Raw genomic sequence first — 20,575 nt, forward strand, 5'->3', positions numbered from 1 at the left:
CTATTTTATTTTTTATTTTTTGAGATAAGGTCTCACTTTGTAGTTCAGGCTGGCCTTGAACTCACTGTGTAGCCCAGGATGGTCTCAAACTTGCAGCGATCTTCCTGCTTCTGTATTTTGAGTCCTGAGATCACACGTGTACACAACCACACCCAGATGTCCTGTCCACTCTTAAAGATGACTAATGTTACCAGTTTCTTGTGTATATAAGAAATACTTTGTGTATGGGTGTGCATGTGTCCTCTCCCCACTCAGCCAACCCATTTTTATATATAAATGGTAGCTATTCTGTTCACTTAATAGTATGGTATACTCAAGCCCAGAGAAAAATTAAGATGTGAGAGAGCCTATTAAAATAAGAATTCAGATGTCTTTTTATAGGAGAGTTGGGGATGAGACAGGGTCTTGCTATGTAGTCCAACCTGGCCTTGAACTCACTATGTAACCCAACCTGGCCTCAGACTCCCAGCCATCCTCCTGCCTCAGCCTCCTGAGTGCTGGGATCACAGGTGTGCACCACCACGCCCAGCCAGAAGTTTTGAGAATACTCCCACCCACTTTCCCTTACATCCTCCTCCTCAAATCTTCAGTATTTAGCATGAGTTATGGGAAGAATATTGTGCTAGCTGCTTTATTTTTTAAAACTTCCCCTTTCTTTAGAAAATATACTCCCCTTACAATTATTCCTTGCCTTTTTTCCCCCCAAGAACATAGAATACTTAAAGCAGAGGTTATTGAACTGTGGTTTAAACTTTTTTTAACCGTTAGTTTGTATTACTGGGGAGCTTAATAAAAATGAGATTTCTAGAACCGTCACTAGCCTCAGCTGTTTTCTCCAAATCCTGTGTGTATGTGTACACACAAGTGTGTTAAATGGTGTAAGTGTAAATGATCAGATCTTTGAAAAGAGGCTTTTTAGATGGTCTTCAGGATAACTGGTAGTACTGTCTCACTTCAGTCAGTCTCATTTCTAGATAGAAATCTTTAGAAATACTACAAGTAGATTGTTTCTTTTGTGTTCTTCTTTTTTTTTTAATAAAGACTAGTAGTATTTTAAAGAAGCAAAAAAGTTAAACCTGAGATTCTGTAGTTCAAATCTATTACTTGCTCTTTTTCAGCCCAGTAATCTGCATTGTGATTTAGATTTTATTATGATACCTTTGCAAATAAAAGTTTATCCTGTATTTCCTTAGAGTCATAAATTATTAATTCATCTTGCCAGGAAATGGCACCTTTTTTTTACCCTGAGGTAACCTTAATTATTATAACTTCATGCTACATGGCAGGCAAACTCTTTGGGTTTGTTTTCCACTTATTTCACATTTTTTCTCCTATTATCACATGACTGCCTTATTATACATGATGATATTTTTTCCAGATGTATGTTGCTTGTGTTTGGAGTGTGGATCCTTTATATCCTCAAGTTAAATTACATCTCTGAAGAATGTGACATGAAAGAAAAGCATTTTGTGGACCCTGACCGCATAAAGGTTAGATATTCCATTGATGTGGTTTAAGTTAAAACATTTCCAAGCATACATTTAAGCTGTAGTATCATCTCTAATGCGTTACAAGGAGACGTTAATGAAAGTTTGAAACAGAAGGGAAAATACCATACTTAACCTGAGCACTCCCAAACCAAAGACATCCTTTTCCCCCAAATACGGCCAACTGACTCATCTCCCCTGTGTATTACCCACCCATTTACACCGCTGAGGTCTGGGGTGATACCAGTTCCACTCGGCATGCACATGGAGTTCATTTGCCCTGATGCTGCTTGTCATATTCTTAGGCAATGAAGAAATTCTCTTCATATCACTTGTCATTCCTGAGTTGTATTTTTAATTTTAATGATTTCACATTGTATTTTCAAGATTTTTCTTTCAGTTGACAATCATTTTTCTACACTGATTTAACATGTTAAATGCAAATTTCACCGATGACTGATCATTCAACAATGTTCAGCTCAGGATGAAAGAAAAGATGATTTTAAATAAGTTAGTGTGTTAGGAATAATAACTGCCATGTGGAGATGCTGTACATATATGTTCTCTCTTAATCATCGTGACCAGAGACATCTCAGTGTCATCCCTGTCATGCAGACAGTGGCCTGGAAAGGTGGGCTACTTGCTCAAGTCCACACACAGTTTAATTCACTATTTTAGTTCACCTGCTAGTGCTTGCTGTATACCAGGAACTGTCTTAGAGGTATAGTAGTGATATGAAGTCATTGAACTCTACTGGTTCTTCTGGAGTTAGAGGTGTGCAATCAGCTCCACCTCATAGCTGAGGCAACGGAGGGCCTAGGGATGAAGTCCTGGTCCCAAGGTTACATGGTGGGGTCAGGGCCAGAGGAGGGTCCGTGGTGTGGCTTCTTCGGAGGCTGAGCTCCTGATCCATCTTCTTGGAGAAGCCAGAAGGTAGCGTGCTGCAGAGAGGAGTGAGCTTAATTGTTCACCATGGAACCACACACAGTGACCAAGTTGCTTGGAGTCCCTGTTCTCTCCTATGTGAGATGTAGACAACAGCATCTGTGTAACAGGGTAACCCTAAAAGCTGGATAATATACACAGAGCTCCTTTTCTCATTCCAATTTCTGTTTCTACTTGAAATGCCTCAGCCTTTTTGTGATACAGAGAGGTAGAAACACATCGGTGAAGAGCTTAGTTGATAAATGCATGGGGGTCTTGCTGATGGCAGAGGCTTCTCCCTGCTGTAGTTCTGTCCACAGATGTTTGCTGCCTCCTTTCATTTCTCAGTATTGGCAAATCTGCTTTGGTGGAGCAGGCTGTGTCTAGTATCCTCTGCTTGGGTTTCCCTCTTCCTCCAGTCTGTCTGGACTTGCAGCATCGTCCAAACTCTTGTTTTTAGTCATCTTGTCTCTGTTTTCTGTTTTTATCCCCTGGGAAAGACCTAAAATAATGGCATTTGTTCTGACTTACAGATATGCTGTGAATTCTTCCATTTGTGTCTTTGCTGCACTTTTCCACTTTCTCCATGAGCCTTACTTTCCTTTACTTTTACTGAGCATGCTGCTGACCATCTGACCAACTGCAAAATAACTGCTCTAGGGTCTGTGTTAACTGAAGAGAGATGGGGCTCTCTAGTGCAAGGGCTGAGGACCCTGTTTCACAAGCACAGGGTGGGAATGTATTTTCACAATACCCTTCCTAGATGAAATCCATGTTGCAGTTTTAGAGATCTGGCTGCCTGCATTGTCTTTTTCTCTAAGCTACCTTAATAGACCAGGGATGGTCTGCTTGTCCCGCAGTGGTCAGGCAAGCAAGCCTCTGGTTATGATGGCCATTACTCTTGAAGGTTCTCCGAAAGAATCCTAGTGACATCTGAGAAAGCCCCAAGAAGAGACTCAAGACCACATCCTGAGCAACCACTGAAAGGGTGGGAACATTTCTGTGGCCTGAAGGAGAAGGCCTGGTCCAGGGCACATGGTGACCAGTGTTGACAAGCTAACTGAGCATGGTGGCACACACCTGTGATCCCAGCACTTCAGAGGCTGAGGTGGGAGTATTGCCACTAATTTGAGGCCAGCCTGGGCTACATAGTGAGTTTAAGGCCAGCCTGAACTATATAGCAAGATTCTGTCTCAGAAAAATAATGTTAACAATCTGGATGCCTGTTTTGTGGAAGGATGGGACCTGCCCAGGTGACCTTAATGACACAGATGTGTATTGCGATAGCAGCCAAGCTCAAGGGTGAGAGGTTTGATAGTCTGTGCTTTGCACCTCCTCTGCGCTTGCCGGCCTCCCTCTGTGTTATAATTCATGTGAGCATCTCTTTCCTCGGTCTAAATTGTGTTACTTGAGAGCAAGGACTGTGTTTATAAAAGTATTTGGTGGGCCAGGGATTTAGCTCAGTGGCTCCACCGCCTGCCTGGCAAGCGCAAGGACCCAAGTTCAATCCCCAGTACCAAAAACAAAACAAAACAAAACAAAACAAAAGAGAATTTGGTTCCTGTGTTTCCAAGAAAAGGCCTGGTGAGCCAAGGTTGTGCTTATGAATCCTCTGCTCTCACCCATTGCCCTGTTCCACGTCATCTTCTCGGCCTTCTCGTATCAGGCATGCCCCCTGAAGCCATCGTAGTATCTCTAACCTGCTGTGTTGTTTCCCTCCTTAAAACTCTGCTTTCTTTCCATTACCTCCAAGATCATATCTAGGCTCCTTGTCTGGCCCATCAGACTCTATGCCTTGGTTCCTACCCTTCTCTGCAGCCTCCTTTTGCCACCTGCATCATTCCAACACTGCCTATCTATTGAGATAGAATTCACACATCATAAAATTCACCATTCAAAACATATGGTGCAGTAGTTTTAGTTTATTTACAGAGCTATGCAACCATCACCCCAAAGAGAAACTCCATTTCCATTAGCAGTCATGTCCTATTCACATCACACCTCATCCCCAGCAAGTCCTAGGCAAACACTAGTCTATTTTCTTTCCATGGATTTGCCTATTCTAGATATTTTATATAAATGTAGTCACACATTACATGGTCATTTTGTCACTGGCTTGTTTGACTTAGCATAATGCTTTCAAGGTTACCCATGTTATAGCATATATTGGTTTTTAATTCCTTTTTATTTCTGGGTAACATTCTGTTATGTGGGTGGACCACATTTTACTTATCCCTTCATTCTTGATGGACTTTGGGATTATTTCCACTTTGGACCACTTGGAATAATACTGTTCTGAACATGTGTATGAGTATTTGTTTGAGTACCTATCTTCAGTTTTTTGTTTTTTGGGTTTTCTTTTTCTTTTTTTTTTTTTTTGGTACCAGGGATCGAACTCGGGTTCTTGTGCTTGTGAGGCAGGCGGCGGATCCACTGAGCTAAATCCCCAGCCTAATTTTCAGTTTTTAGGTATAGGCCAACCAGTATAATTGCTGAGTCATATAGTAATTCTATGTTTAACTTTTGGAGAAAATACTAACTTGATTTCTAAAACAGTTACATGTTTTTATGTTCCTACAAGCAAGTATTTCAGTGTCTCATCAACATTTATTACAGCCGTTCTAGGAAGTACAAAGTGATAGTTCCTTGAGTTTTGATTTGCATTTACCAGATAGCTAATGATGTTGAACATTTTTTCCTGTACTCATTGACCATTTGTGTATCTTCTCTGGAGAAATGTTTATTTAAATCCTTTGCCCATTTTCACTTGAATTATTTCTCTTTTTATTACTGACTTGTAAACATTATTATTTTTTTTTTTTTTTGGTACCAGGGATCGAACTCGGGTCTTTGCACTTGTGTAGCAGGCGGTGAAACCACTGAGCTAAATCCCCGGCCCCTTGTAAACATTCTTTATGTGTACTGGGATACTAGTCCCTTGTATCAGCTATATGATTTGCAAATAATTTTACTTATTCTCTCAATTTTTTTTTTACTTTCTTAATGGTATCTTTTCAGTAAAAGAGTATAATTTTGATGAAATCCAACTTACCTATTTTTCTTTTGTCACCTGTACTTTTAGTGTTATATCTAAGACATCATTGTCCAATCTTTTATTTTCTTCTAAGATTCTTACAGTTTTAGCTCATACATTTATGTCTTTGATCCATTTTGTGTTAATTTTTATCTGTGGTGTGAGGTTGTGATTCAGCTTTATCCCTTTGCATGTGGTTTTCCAGTTGTCCCAGCACCTTTTGTTAAAAAGACTCCTTGTATTGCTGTTTTCTTTCTTCTCTGCCTGAAACCCTCCCCTGTTCATTGCCTCTGTTACCCAAGTACTCCACCTCAGGATTTACCTCTTCTATGATGCCTTCCCTGATCATCCCCCTGTCTGGATACTAGAAACCTCTTAAAACCTTAATTCTAACTTTTGTCATATTTTGACTGTTTTTCTTCTCTACCCATCTTCCCAGCAGGATCTTGGGAGAGAGGGGTTATATGCTAAAGTTTTACATTTGTTAGTATGTATTCTGTATATTAAACTCCGGAGGGGAGGGAAGATATCACTTTAACCACAGTGTAATCTCTCATTATCTTTGAACTAATTGAAAATCCACAGTTAAGAGCAAACTCTTTGAGTACATTCAGTAATACATGTATTCTTTTGAGGTATAGGACTGATACTTCTGTTCAACTCTAAACTCTAAACAACTAAAGTAAACCTTTCCCTTCCCCTTCTTTCCAAAGGGTGGAATGTAAGTCCTTTCTTTTTCTTTTTTTTTTTTTTTTTTGGTACCGGGGATCAAACTCAGGACCTTGCACTTGTGAGGCAGGCGCGGTGCCACTGAGCTAATTGCCAGGCCCTAAGTCCTTTCATTTTAGACTGATGGGGCCCATTACCTAAGTTCACAGCTGGACCAATAACAACCCTTCACAGATGCCAATGCCCTGTCTTGATTAACTTCAGTGAGGACTCCTGACCAATCACTGACAAGAGGGGTGGGAATGTCCAGTGGGCGGGGTCAGCCTCTCAGGGCCCCATTTCCAGTATTGAAAAGGAAGACAGTACCTGAACCAAGCTGAGCAGCCCTAGAACCCTGGTCCACCACGTAAACCAACCAGCCCTAAAGGATTTCTAAAATGTTTACTTTCTCCAGTTAAAAAATAGCACTAAAGATTCAAGTAATACATAAGGAATAAAGGAGAAAGTTTCCTGTAATTTTTTGTGGGGAAAGAGGAGAGAATAGATCTAATACATGAAAGTCTACACATGACATATATAAGTCTAATATGTGAAAGCCTCCATAACCATGGTGGCACCAGAGGTGTCTTTTACTCTGTTACATGAGACATTGTTTAAGTAGCTTTTTAGTTTTTCCCCCTAGTTCTGCAGGATTGAAACCAGGCTTGCCTTACCACAGAACTACATCTCCAGTTCTTTTTAAATTTTTTAAAAATTTTGAGACAATATCTCGCTAAGTTCTTTTTACATTTTTTTAAAATTTTGAGGCAGTGTCTCACTAAGTTGGCCATGTGGAAACTTGAGAGCCTCCTCCTCAGCTTCCCTGAGTGCTGGGATTACAGGCATGAGCTACCATGCCCACATGTTTTTGACATTTTTGACCCTGTCAAAATGTCCCTCTTTTCAGAAGGTTTTCACAGAATGTTTCACTTCCTTCTGATGTGTATAAAAGGGCAGGCCTCAATGTGTGCAAGATGATAAAAATGGCAAGAGCTATCATTATCAGTCACAGTGTTGCATGCCTGTAACCTTAGCTACTCAGGAAGCTGAGGCAGGAGGATTGCAAGTTTGAGCCCAGCCTGGAGAACTTAGCAAGACCCTATCTCAGAATCAAATAAAAAGGGCTAGGAATATAGCTAGCACTCTCTGGGTTCTATCCCCAGCACCACACAAAAAAAAATTTTTAAGGAATAAAACAAAAAGAGTTGCCTGTCACTATTTAGAGCCAAGAACACAGCAGGATATGAGCCTGAAGTGCGACCAGGCTAGATTATGGAAGGAAGGCCTTAAAATCCACACCAAAAGGCTCTTTAATTTGGATGTCTGGTTGTGCACCACTGATGCAGAAATGGAAACCGCCTCCACTTTCCCAGGGTGGAGGAAGGACAGGTGTGGTCCTTGTGTCCTGGACAGCTGAGAGATGGGGTTCAGTACAAGCTCAGTACAGTTGGCAGCGAGTGAGGTGCGTCTGGCCGAACCAGTCAGTAAGTGGGCCTCCAGCACCCACACCTGGTCTTTTCTGTCCTTGGTGCCACCTGCCCTTTTCCCCAGCCCACTCTAGAATGTCCTGGAGGTGAGAGGTGGAGGTGATCCTTGCTCAGGCTCCAGTGCTTTACCCAAGATGACTGCTAATTAAATAGATCTAGAACTGTCCAGCCTCTGTTACCATTTTACCTCTGATGGCATTTTTCTTAACAGTTAATGGTGATAACATCTGTGCCACCATAGGATTTACTCTTCTGAAGCATGAGCTTTGGTGAGGGTTAGTCACCTTAGAGGGTCAGCACAGCTTGGGGACATTTCAGTCACCCACGTTAGTTCCCTTGAGCCCCTTTTTTTTAGGCATCAATTTGACCCCAGTCCCAGGCAACCACTGACACTGACTCCTGAGTTTTTACTGTAGAGTTCTTTCTGTGGCTTTGTTATTTAAATTTTGTCTGCTTTTAACTGAGTTAAAGTGATAGGTAACTTAAATGTAAATTAACTTTGTGAAGAACTTAACCTTCACCTGTGCCAAGCACTGGGCAAAATGCTTTGGGCATCAGAACAAACCCAGGAGGAAGAAAGCAGTATCCACGTTTACAGAAGTGGAAGTGAAAATAAAACTTTATTAGGTAACCAAAGCCCCCAGATCACGTGCTCTGTGGCACAGCTGGACTCCTTCCCATATTTGGTTAACTCCAGACCCAAAGTCTCCCTGCATCTAAATGCTTTGCCCTCTCCTGAATTTGTTATATTTTTATTTATTTTGCAGTGCAAGGATTGAACCCAGGCCCTCATGTATGCCAGGTAGTGCTCTGCCACTGAGCTATCTTCCTGTCCCATGTCCCAGATTTAAAAATAAATAGATAAATAAAATAGAATATTGTCTCACTAGAAAGAATTACGCCACTCACCTATATTTTTTGAGAAGGATGATTCTTAAAATTATAGAGTAGAAATAAAAGTGGAGATTTTGCTGAGGAAAATGACTTTGGCTTTTTTAATTCCCTTCAATGAATTTTCACATTGTGGTTTTCCATGGCAAATTGCCACGCCATTGACAATTGGAACTGTCGGACATCTATTTATTCGTTAATTGTGGGCAGCCTGCAAGCTCAGCCTGGAAGACTTTTAAGACTGAAACCTTTCTTTGCATCCCTGGATTTGAGACAAGTGTCTCATATTTTGCAAGAACATCACCAGTTCCTGCATCCCAGGGCACCTGGGTGACGCCATCCCAGTCAGTCCTCCCTCAGCTGCTTTAGCTCCCAGCATGGAAGCCATGTGGATGGAGAGGGAAATGTCACACTGCTTCCTGTCCCTACCCCAGCTCCTGAAGGTGAGGCTTCCTTCCTAGGCCTTTTCCTCTGAGCTTTGCCTCCCAGGTGAGCAGTGACGAGAGCAGGGCAGCTAAGGAGGATTCCAGTTAGAAGAAATTGTCTGGGGACTTTCTGACAGCCTGACACACATCTTGAAGTGAGCTGAAACAAGAAGAGAAAAGACTTGAGATGTTTCCAGTGGCATTTAGAGCTCTGTTCACTCAGGATTCATTACTGACCCCAGCTGTGAATCAGGCCCAGGAGGGGTTACAGCCAGAGCATGTGACTGTGGAGCCTTGTGCCCTGCTCACAGCCTTGAAAATTAAATTTGAAGCCTGAAATCCAGCTCTTTGCCAGCATGGAAATGGAATGAAATTTCACTCCTTTCCAAATGCAACTCCTAAAGGGAAGATCTGGCCACCCTGGAGTGGATGGGGATGCTTCTCTGGGTCTCATCTGGCACTTCTCACATGTTCCTTTCTATCCCAGGAGAACTGTAGAACCAGGCACTTGGGATGCTAGGCCTTTTGGTCTCTAAAAATTGCTGTCCATGATCCTTCAGGCCTGGAGTCTAGTTGGCCCTTCTGTTTGACCTGCCTCTGTCCATTAAGTGCCCACCAGTGCCGCCATCACCTGCTTGGCCAGCTGGGTCAGCAAGCCTTCCACTGGGCACAGGACCATGAGAGTGTCCTTGCTTGGGTCTCTGACTGATTCCTTACCATGATTCCAGTCCACATGCAAACTGCTCTCAGTAGTGGCTTCCTACGGGAAAGGGCTGCTGTTTCAGGCCCTGGAGAGGCAATCACCAGGTTGGTGAATGTCAGCCCAGGTCTCCTCTGTGATGCCACCTGGAGCCCACAGAGTAAAGATGTCGATGACCATCTTGTGAAGTATCACAAGGGAGCTGAGACAGTGAATATGCACAGGTCTGCAGCGAATCTCTGAGGCTGAGAGAATGCAGGTTCTAGAATTGGGGCCCAAGCCTCGTGATGCAGACAGTGTGCTCTTCACAGGCACTAATACTTTTCTGAAGCTATGTTTTTTAAAGTATTTCTGCTGCAGTAGGTTAGATGTGTTCCTGAAAAAAATCAGACAATAAAAATAATAAGACTGGCTGGCCATGGTGGCACATGCCTATAATCCCAGCCACTCTGGGAGGCCTGGCCAATTTAGTGACTTAGTGAGACCCTGTCTCAAAAATAAAAGTTAAAAAAACAAAAAAGACTGATGTACCTCAATGTGAAGGCCCTGGGTTCAACCCTTAGTACAGGAAAAATAAATAAATAAATAATGAAAACAAGGTTGGGAGAAAAACATAGTTGGTACAAACATTTGAAACTCTGTAACAGTAAGAGTCCTCATCATATGATACTGATGGAGTTCAAAACACCCGATAAATCCCTAAAAAGAAGTACCTGGGGCAGACAGGACTTCATGCCATATATATGTACAGCACATGTGCACATGCATGTGATGTCACTTGCTGGGAGGAAGTGTGTGTGAGGCAGGACCAAAGTTGCTGGACATGGAGACAAGGACAGGAAGCGTGGAGCTCAGGAGCAGCACCTGCCAAGCAGCTCTGAGGCCACATCTGCCAGCCGGAGCCAGAGAGAGGTGGGCAGATGGGCATTTGTAGCCTCTTCTGGGCTCCTTGCACTTAGGCCGGAGTTCAGCAGCTGACCTTGCTGATACAAACCACTGCTCTCCTAGGAACATGTTTGAAAGCAGGCAGTGTCTACGGTAATGGGGCATTGCTCCCTGATAGAATTGACAGTAACTTGCCTTTCAGACTGTGTGGAGCTCCTTACCCCAACTAGTAAGTTAGCCCATTTCCTGTCCTGCTAGATAGGAACCTGAAATATGAAGCCCTTTATAGTTAAAAATTGTAGTAAAAAGATAAACATGACATAAAATTTACCATCTTAATCATACTGACATGTCCTGGTCAGCAGTATTAGGTATATTTCCATTGTTGTGAAACAAATCTCTGGAACTTTTTTTTTTTTTTTTGGTACCGGGGATCGAACTCAGGTCCTTGCGCTTGTGCAGCAGGCAGCAAAACCACTGAGCTAAGTCCCTGGCCCATGGAACTTTTTAATCTTGCAAAACCAAAACTCTGTACCCATGAAGCAACTCCCTCTCACCCTTAGTCCCTGGTAACTACCATTCTAGTTTGTGTTTTTATGAATTAGAAGTACTTTAGGGACCTCATATAAGGGAAATCATGCACTGTTTGTCTTTTTTGTGACTGATTTATTTCACTTGGCATAATGTGTTTAGACATCATGTAGTTTGGGTTAGAAATTTATGAAACATGAAATTAAAACATTTCAAACTATTTTTTCACCCTAGATTTCTTTGTACAATGTTAGGCCAGAAGTAGGAGGTGGGAGTCTTGGCTGCTTTGCTTGTGCAGTGAAATAAAAAACCCTGTAGAGTTTTATCTCCCTGTCCTGTGATTCTCCCAGGTTGCTTTGTTTCTTCGTGTCCTTGAGCATAGATTAACTCTAAAAGGCTAGTGTTCTGTGTTGAAGATAATAGTCAACACGGCAGCTACATCAGACATCATAGGATAGAATGTCATCTACAAAATGCTGGAGAGATTTTATAAGTCAGATCGGTGTGATTCCATTCCAGAGAGCTCAGAGACGTGCTCAGCAAGTCCTGCAGAAGGAATGTCGGCCCAGATTTGTGAAGACAGCAATGGCGCAGCTATTTGAGCACAGATATAGCCTAGACTTGGCACCCTTCGTGCAGAAGGTCCCTGGAGCCAGTGAGTCCGAGTACAAGTATGATCCTCCCTTTGGATTCCACACTTTCTCCAATAAAGTCCAGTCCCTCCTGGAAATACTGCCCGAGCATGACTTCCCTGAACACTTGAAAGCCAAGCACTGTCAGCGCTGTGTGGTGATCGGGAGCGGGGGAATTCTGTACGGACTGGAGCTGGGGCATTCCCTGAACCAGTTCGACATTGTTATAAGGTACCTTGCTTTCATACCCAGCTTTCTCCTCCAGAATCCAGCCTGGGGCTCTGGGTCAGTGTAGCTCCAGGGCAGGAAGGGGCTCCAGAAGCGCTAGGGGCCACTGCCCTCAAGAGACTCACTATTTAGGAAGTTCAAAAAAAACACAAAGTGATCAGATACTCCAGACTCTGCTTAGACTTCCCTAAAGCCCACAAGGAGCTGGGACTCACCGTGAGAGGCAGTAGACAGTCAAGCTAGATTGTTTTTTATTAAGCTGTTTAAACCTTGTATTTCAGGCTGAGAGTGTAGCTCTGTGGTAGAGCATTAGCCTGGCACATGTGAGGCCTTGTGTTTCATCCCAGCATTATAAAAAAAAAGATTTTCCAATTATAAAAGTAAAATAAATATATTCATTATTAAAGATCAGAAAAATATAAGGGGGGAAATAAAAATCATTTAGCACAAATAACCACAACCACTGCTAATCTGCTGGTTTTCCACTTTTATTCTATACATGTACTTCTGATTGCATTTGTGTTTTTATGAGGTATTTTTTAAACAGTATTATGAAGTTTCTGAGGTCATTAAATATTCTTAGTATTTGTTTACATAAAAGTATTATAAGTTATTTAGTGATTCTGCAGCAAGACATTTGGAATGCTTCCATTTTTCTTTGTTGTTGTGAAAATGCTTTGCATATTCTTACCCGTATGTATATCTCTGATTATTTCCCTGGAAAAATTCTTTACACTCTCTGGCTTGAAGGTGGGTGGATTTTGTTCAGGCTCAAAATACGCTGTAGTAGATTACTCTTCTCCATCTTGAGGATGAGAGTTGGTCTAGCAGGAGTATGTGGGTGGATTGATGACGGGACAGAGTTGCTTCACAGGCCTGGGCTTAGAAGGCATTGGAATTGGGTGTGAGGGACACGTAGGACGTGGAAGTAGTAGGGCTGGGGATTTAGCTCAGTGGTTTTGCTGCCTGCTGTGCAAGCACAAGGACCCGAGTTCAACCTCGGTACCAAAAAAAAAAGAAAGAAAGAAGGAAAGTGGAAGTAGTGGCTGATGATTGAATTTGAGAGGTGCATTGGAAAAGGAAAGGACAGAACTTTTGATGGCTTGACAAGTAGTGTTAGCAGATGCCAGGCTTTCTAGTTTGGGGGTCTAAGACATTGGTGGAATTTCTTTAAAAAATGGGGAATAGAGGGCCAGGGATTTAGCTCATTGGTGATGTACCTGCCTCATAAGCTCAAGGTCGTGAGTTTGATCCCTGGTACCGGAAAAAAGCTCAGTGGTTCTGCCACCTGCCTCGCAAGCGCAAGGATCCGAGTTTGATCCCTGGTACCAAAAAAAAAAAAGAAAAAAAATGGGGAATAGAGAAATGGTTCTGGTTAGAGGAGGATGATGATAAGATCCATTTTGAACATTTTGATCTAAACATGATGATGCATTCACATACTACCTTTGTGATTTGGGAGATTTCCTAACTGTCCTGTGCCTCATCTGTAAAATAAATGGAAGCAGGAGCAGCTCACCATTCCAGGGATCCTTTGGAGACAGGATGTTTTAATAGGTACCTCCAAAGGAGGCTCAAAAGTGCCTGCAGCTATTCCTGAAGAATGTGCAGGAAGCTGAGGGCTCAGCAGGAGGGACAGGGGGTGCAAAGTGTTTTTAGGAAAGAGCCAGGTGTTTGGAAGGAGTAGAAACGGGGAGGAACTGAGTTTGAAGGTAACTGGGTGCATAGGCCATAGAGGGAGAGTGAAGTGCAGGGCCGGTGTGGGCTCAAACTGTGGGATCAGGAGGTCAAGTGACGGCCTATGTCAGCTGCCTTTCAGTGGGTGCTGCTTGTGTGCCTGGAGTGTGAAGTGCTTTCTCATCCCTCAGAATAACCCAGTGAGTGACACCCTCATGTTATCCTGTGTCACAGACATAGGTGAAGGGCCAGCGTCCAGGCCAGGTAGATAGAAAAGGGTCACACACAAGTGTGGTAATAGGGAGGAAGAATTGGGCTTTTTTGAGAAAGAATATAACTAGGTGAGTGGTACTACTTTTGGAAGAATTCTTAAGATTTCCTTAAAAGTACCATGTTGGTAAAGCCTTCACTGCAGTGCCCTAAGTCTTAAAACCAAGTCCCACACCCAAGGCCCAGCCCCCGCCTCAGCCCCTGCCCCATAGAACTGCAGTTTGTATCCACCTGGCTCTGGTCTTAGGGCTTTCTTTTCTGATTGCCTTTTTGAAATTCTAACAAAAACCACTAATTATCCGGGCACTGTGAGAAGTTTTCAAGGAAACTTCACTGGCACTCAGAGAACGTCCAAGATGTAATGTTTTTGCATTGACTTAAAAAATGTTAGGGCGGGCTGAGGATTTAGCTCAGTGGTGCTGCCGCCTGCCAGGCAAGCACAAGGTCCTGAGATGGATTCCCGGTACCAAACAATAACAACAACAAATGTCAGGGCAAGTTGGAATTGCTTGGCATTCAGCAGTTAGATCTGAGCACTCCATGTGGACAGAAGGGTTCATTTGTCAAATACTGGAAAGGACAGAGCCAAGTGACGAGGCTGATGGGAAGCTCAGCTATTCCAGCCTCACCCTAGTTCCTGGTCCTAAAAAACGGGAGAACATGACATGGAATATTGTGTGGTGTGGTAAGAGAGTGGATGGCTTGCTGTGTCAATGCATCTTTTTCTATTTATTTAAATAGGTTAAACAGTGCACCAGTTGAGGGATATTCCGAGCATGTTGGAAATAAAACTACTATAAGGATGACCTATCCAGAGGGTGCACCACTATCTGATGCTGAATATTATGCCAACGACTTGTTTGTCACTGTTCTATTTAAGAGTGTTGATTTCAGTTGGCTTCAAGCAATGGTAAAAAATGAAACATTGGTAAGCACTAAAAATTCATCCATCAAATGTGCCTTGGTAAAAATGAAGGGATCTTTAATGTGTTCACAGACTTGTTTTTAAAACATGCACAATGGGAGACATACTTTTGTGTGGTTTTCCAATGATAACCACCCTGGTTTTAGAAATCCCTCAGAGCTCCTTGCTACAAATTGGTTTCAGAACCTCAGAGTCGCATATAAAAATGGTGATCATTACTCAATGGGAATATCAACTTTGGGAGCAAAATTGGTCACCTCCTTATCCTGCAGACTTGGATTTGCATGGCTTTTGGTTAGTTCCAGAAATGAGATTTACTCGGATAAATATAAGCCATTTTTAAGATATTCAAAATAATATACATAAATTCCCAAAGACCTTTTCCAGAATCCTTTAGTCAGTGATTCATTCCCGTGTTGGAGTAAATTCACAGCATTCCAGGGGGGCAAATGTGGAGGCAGTAGCCCTCATTTGTTTGTATTCCTTCTGTTCATCTTTACAGCAATAAATTATATTACTATATAGTTCAAACCACTGTATTGAAATAAATTTCAGCACTCAGCTGTGGAGGAGTATATGTGCATTTTTATGCATGTGCACACATTAGCTCCCTGTGAAACTCCCACGACATACTAGACTTTTCACATAATCTCTGTGTGACAGAGAGTTTGCATCTCCAAAGCTTGACTCTGTACAGGTTATGATCTTCTGGGTTTTCTCCCAGGTAGATGTTCTAGTAGGAAAATGAAGCACATAGAGAGTGATTTATAATCAGTTGCCTAGCAACCTTATGGGATTAGGAAATAAAGTCAATGGAGAGAGGGTGCAAGGTGGGGCCCATCTGGCAGGGCACTCACAGCACTTAACACCCTTCAGTTGGACCTATTCTTTGGGCAAAATGATAGCTGTAATCCTAAAAAGTCTTCCTGAGAAAATTCTTCCACAAACAAGAACTGGTTCTATAATTTCTTTCCTTATCCAATGCCACCTCTGCAAATTGCATCTTTCAGAGTTACTTTTTGAGCTGAGGTGCTAGATTTTCACAGATCTTAATGGCTGTGCTAGAAAATACTGGGCACAAGGTTATGTGGGATTGTGCCCATGACCTTGACCTAATTAGCAGGGAATGCTTTCTAATCCTCTGCTGACAGGAGAACTTTATAATGTTCCCTAATGATTGTTTGCTTTCTTTCCTTAGCCATTTTGGATCCAACTCTTCTTTTGGAAGCAGGTGGCAGAAAAAATCCCACTACCACCAAAACACTTCAGGATTTTGAATCCAGTTATTATCAAAGAGACTGCCTTTGACATCCTTCAATATTCAGAGCCTCAGTCAAGATTCTGGGGCCGAGATAAGGTATTTTTGTCACTACTCAAAGTTAACTGTATTCTTCTTTATGTCCAAAAGGAGTTGTATTCACAATTCATGGGGGCTCAACTGTAGATCCAGAGCATCTCCAGTGGAGAAACCCAGTCATCGATTAGACACCTCATGTGTATTCGTCTCTCTGTACCTTGACTCAGTGCTCCTCGTGGTTTAATTAGCTTCTCCATGTGCCTCTGCTCTTTGGTATAGTCAGCATACTGACACTTAGGTCACCAAATGTTAAAGTATTCTTACTCCAGGACTCTATTTAACTGCAGAACACTGAAAGGCACTTTATTGGTCTGAAAAGTTCTTTACGATTTAACTCTGTGGTTTACTTAGGTGAGAATTCATGTTTATGGCTACTTTATAGATGATGTTTAAAAAAGTCAATCTTCTAGAACAGTGCTTTCAGTTGATGCCTGGATCCTACACTGGGAATTTTTTTTTTTTTTTTGAGACAGAGTTTTACTATGTAGTTTAATTTTAGCCTGGCCTTGAACTCACTATGTAGTCTACACTGGCCTCAAACTCACAGTGATCCTGCTGCCTCAGCCTCCTGCACTACCACACCCAACAAACACTGGGAAAATCTAAAATTCCCCAGAGGATTTAATTTTGCACCCTTATGTGAGAATCTTTGTGCTTTGGGTTGTCTGTTGCTTTAAATGACTAACCTGCAATTAGCAGATGCTGCCATCAGGGGGCAGAGTGGTGATGCCTTTATTCAGTACCTGTGGCTTCCTGGTCTGAATACCATAGCTAAATCTGTGTCAAAAAAAAAAAAAGTTTAGGGCCAGTGGGCAGAAGCTTTAGAAAGAACACCTCAGAGCACTAAAGCTTAACATAAGAACACACCCTCAGGCTGCCTCTTGAGGGTTTGTTAAAAGTATTCACACCTCAGATCCCATTTAGAGATTTCTGACCTGCATGGAGTATGAGGCTTTAAAATTGATAGGTAAAATTACATGATGTATAAAATTGGGGCCCCCAATGTGGCTTTTATGACCACAGTATATCCAGTACCTGTAAAGCAGCAAATTATGTTAAAACTGTTTTTCTTTTTAATGTTTGTCTTTGTTCTTTTTCAGAACGTCCCCACAATCGGCGTTATTGCCGTGGTCTTAGCCACACATCTGTGTGATGAGGTCAGCTTGGCAGGTTTTGGATATGACCTCAGTCAACCCAGAATGCCTTTGCACTACTTTGACAATCTGTGCATGGCTGCCATGAACTGGCAGACGATGCACAATGTGACAGCAGAGACCAAGTTCCTCCAGAAGCTGGTCAGAGAAGGCGTGGTGACAGATCTCAGCGGTGGCATCCACTGTGAATTCTGAACAGGGAAAACCTCTTGGAAATGTAGCAGGGCCCATGGGCTGTTCTGAATCGTCTTCTGGATGCCTTTTGTCCTGCAAATACTTTGAAGTGCAGCTGGTGTTTTTAACTTTTAATTTAAAGAAAACAAAGGCAAGAGTTTAGCTCTTCCCATTTTCTATTTATTTGAAGACAGTGCTTGTTTTTTGCACAACATTTCATAAGTTACATTTAAGAATAGAATTGGAAAGACTTTTACAAGAGAACTGTATGGAATGATGTTTATTTTAAGAAAGTAATTTAATTGGTGAGAACTCTGTCCATGTAGTGTGCACATCAAATACCAGGTAATGAAGTGGAAGTACAGGGAGGTCACCCTTTCCTTTGATGACGGCCCTGAATGCCTGATTGGACTTTTCGGCTCTCTCTGGGAACCCAAGGAGGCTTCCAGTAACTAAGCCACTGGCAGCTGTGGGAGGCCTGGAGCCAGTTGGACAAGTTCAAGGACAACCCCCCCCCCACTAGTCTGCCCTCTGCTGGAGGATTTGCAGAATCAATCAGGGGAGCTATCCGAGTGTCCCCTGAGAACTGTGAAACTGCCCGGGGCTGCAGAAGCCACCGTCTTCCCAGCAATTGTGAAGGCTCTTGAATTTCTTGAGAATTTTTTTATTACCTTCCAAAACATTTAAGTGTTATCTAAGATGTTCCTCTGTGTATCTGAGGTGGCTGAAAAGATGAGGACAAAACCTCTCTTTCCAGAGACAAGGGGAATAAGCCCTTTCCAGGAATAACCACATTTTCTGAAACACTAAAATGCAGTCCTCCCAGTGTTATAAATTGCTTACTTTAAAAAAAAAAAAAAAGCAGATTTTTAAATGCCTACCTGGCAGTGTGTGCCAAGCCATGTGCTGGTGCAGGGGGAAAAAAATAGAAAAAGAATAATAAAAGCTTTTGAGTCCTGTGGTCTAATTAATTTGAATGTTTATTTACTTTAAGAAAAGAAGTTTCTAAGTCTACCTAAAACATTCTCTTTGGATGCCACTGCTAAGAAGAGCCCTCCCTGCAAGCTTCTTGAATCCAGACAGCTGCAGACCTTCTTGGGGAGACTCTGAGTGTTAGTGTCCTCTCCCCAGGAACCAGCTTGGCCTGGCTCCTGACCCTCAATGCCCAGGTCTCAGATCTCAGAAGGTCTGTGCTGCCCCCTACCCCAGCCCAGTGTCTGCCATCATCTCTCTCTTCTCTGGCCTTGCTGCCACTGCTGCCATCTAACATTGCCTTGTGGCTGTGACCAGTCATGGCATCCACTTAGTGGGCCTCCATCTCCAGGCCTCTGGGCTTCAGCTCAGAGCGGCTGATGGAGCCAAATAGTATGATATCTTTTCATAAAATTTTGCATGGATTTTGGGTTCTACTCTAAAAGGGATGATTTGTTTAAAAGAAAGTGTTTTTAAAAGTCTCACCAGTTGTATGGCTTCATTTGGGAAATTGAGACTCAGGAAAATGGTCTGCAGTTTCTCTGTAGCTCAGTTTGGGCCAGGCTGGCACCACCTGGCCCCAAGCCCACCCCTTGGCCCTTAGGGTTAATTGGGAAAGCCCACATGCTTTTTTTTCATTAAGTTTATTGCTACATTTTAGGTATACAATACACATTCATCATTGTGATCTTGTACCTTTCTTTACATGCTATATCTTGGTTCTTATTTTTATTTCTTTTTCTTGGTTCTTATTTTTTCCCCATTCCCCTGCCCTCCCTTCAACCCCTGCACCCTTCCCTATTTACAAAGACTTTGTTTCCATTTTTTCCTTTTCTCATATTATTTCCTTTCCCTTCTTTCTTTTCCCCTACCCCTCCCACTTCCCCTACTCCTTTAGACCTTTTCTTCCTACTTCACATTATCAGTTATTCATTTTGATCCTTATTTACACTTTCAGTTTCTCACACCAGAGAAACTATTTGGTGTTTACACATATGTGTCCTATTTATTTCACTTAAGAGTGTGGCCTTGATATGCATCCATTTAGCTATAAATGTCTCTCGTTCTTTATAAGCCCATATGTTTTAATAATAATAACAGTTGACACTTCCTCAGAAAACTGTCTTAATATGGCAGCACCTCTTCACTGGTACCCGGAGACTCGGGTCCCTCCTGCCTAGGCAGGCTGCTAGGAAGAGTGAAGCTTAGGCCTGCACTTGGTCACCTCCCAGCAATGGCCGGCCCTGATCCTGTCCCAGCCCCTCCTCTGCATGTCCCACTTTTGCATCCTTATGTTGTTTTGTGCACACCTCTCGACTTCTACCTCCTCACAGGCAATAAGTACATGTCTTAAATAAGCAAATAAGGCATAGGCTTTTAGACCTTTGATGGATCCCACTGGTCTATAGGGGTTGACCCAAGATCATCTTTCAGGATTTCTAACACTTTGGCATTTTTGTTGGAAATACCTACTTTGTCTCCCCCTTGCCTACTCTCTGACACCTGATTTTCTGAGAACAGACCTTCTCTTGGTGTCTCAGGATGTCCTAAGGTTGGGCCGCAGAAACAGGTTGCACTGTCATCCTAACAACAGTACAAATGCACACCCCTCTTACACAGATGGCATTGTTGGTGTCAAGGCACCTTGGGAGGACTAGACATCCTCCACATCCTAGAGAATTGCTGGCACTTTGAGCCACAGAAAAGTTAAATAAGTTTTAGTTTGTTGGTTTTTCCTACAGAGACTACTCTCTCAAGGAACGTAGGCTGACCTTTGGAAATCCTTCTGGGACTGGGATGAATATATCCTTATAAGATGTCCATGTATTTAAACAGCTGAACTAGGATCTTATAAAACAACTTCAGGTAGTCTAGCCCTTGCCTTGCTTTTCTCATTCGTCATTTTATGTCATGTGCTGACTTTTCATTCCCCAAGAACATGTAAATAAGGCATTGGGAATGTCTATTTTCTCAGATTGTAGGGGTCTCCTCATTTGTTGGATCTGTTAGTTAAAATAAGCTTTCAAATCAGTTCTTATGACCGAACTTGTTGAATGATGACTTGGTCACCAATGGGTTGAGTGGCAAAAGTGGCCTTAGTTGTAACAGAAAAA

The 20,575-nt window shown here is 42.4% G+C and overlaps 1 protein-coding gene across 4 annotated transcripts in view; it reads left to right on the top strand.

Annotated features, from left to right (window-relative positions):
• The window catches only part of St3gal5 (ST3 beta-galactoside alpha-2,3-sialyltransferase 5), a 42,801-nt gene extending 24,345 nt beyond the window's left edge, over positions 1 to 18,456 (top strand). For 3 of the 4 annotated variants that reach the window (XM_004844592.3, XM_004844593.4, XM_087204281.1), the window contains 5 exons: positions 1,379 to 1,490; positions 11,592 to 11,935; positions 14,621 to 14,807; positions 16,003 to 16,161; positions 17,262 to 18,456. In XM_004844592.3, the coding sequence (XP_004844649.1) occupies positions 1,379 to 1,490; positions 11,592 to 11,935; positions 14,621 to 14,807; positions 16,003 to 16,161; positions 17,262 to 17,510 (1,051 nt within the window). In that variant the 3' untranslated portion in view covers positions 17,511 to 18,456. The remainder of the gene's footprint in view (positions 1 to 1,378; positions 1,491 to 11,591; positions 11,936 to 14,620; positions 14,808 to 16,002; positions 16,162 to 17,261) is intronic. The other variant, XM_087204282.1, reaches the window with a different exon arrangement.
• The last annotated feature ends 2,119 nt before the right edge of the window (positions 18,457 to 20,575 follow it).

The sequence above is a fragment of the Heterocephalus glaber genome, unplaced genomic scaffold (assembly GCF_053883595.1).
Source record: "Heterocephalus glaber isolate CG9 unplaced genomic scaffold, H.glaber_assembly_v1.0 deba00000470, whole genome shotgun sequence".
NCBI lineage: Eukaryota > Metazoa > Chordata > Mammalia > Rodentia > Bathyergidae > Heterocephalus > Heterocephalus glaber.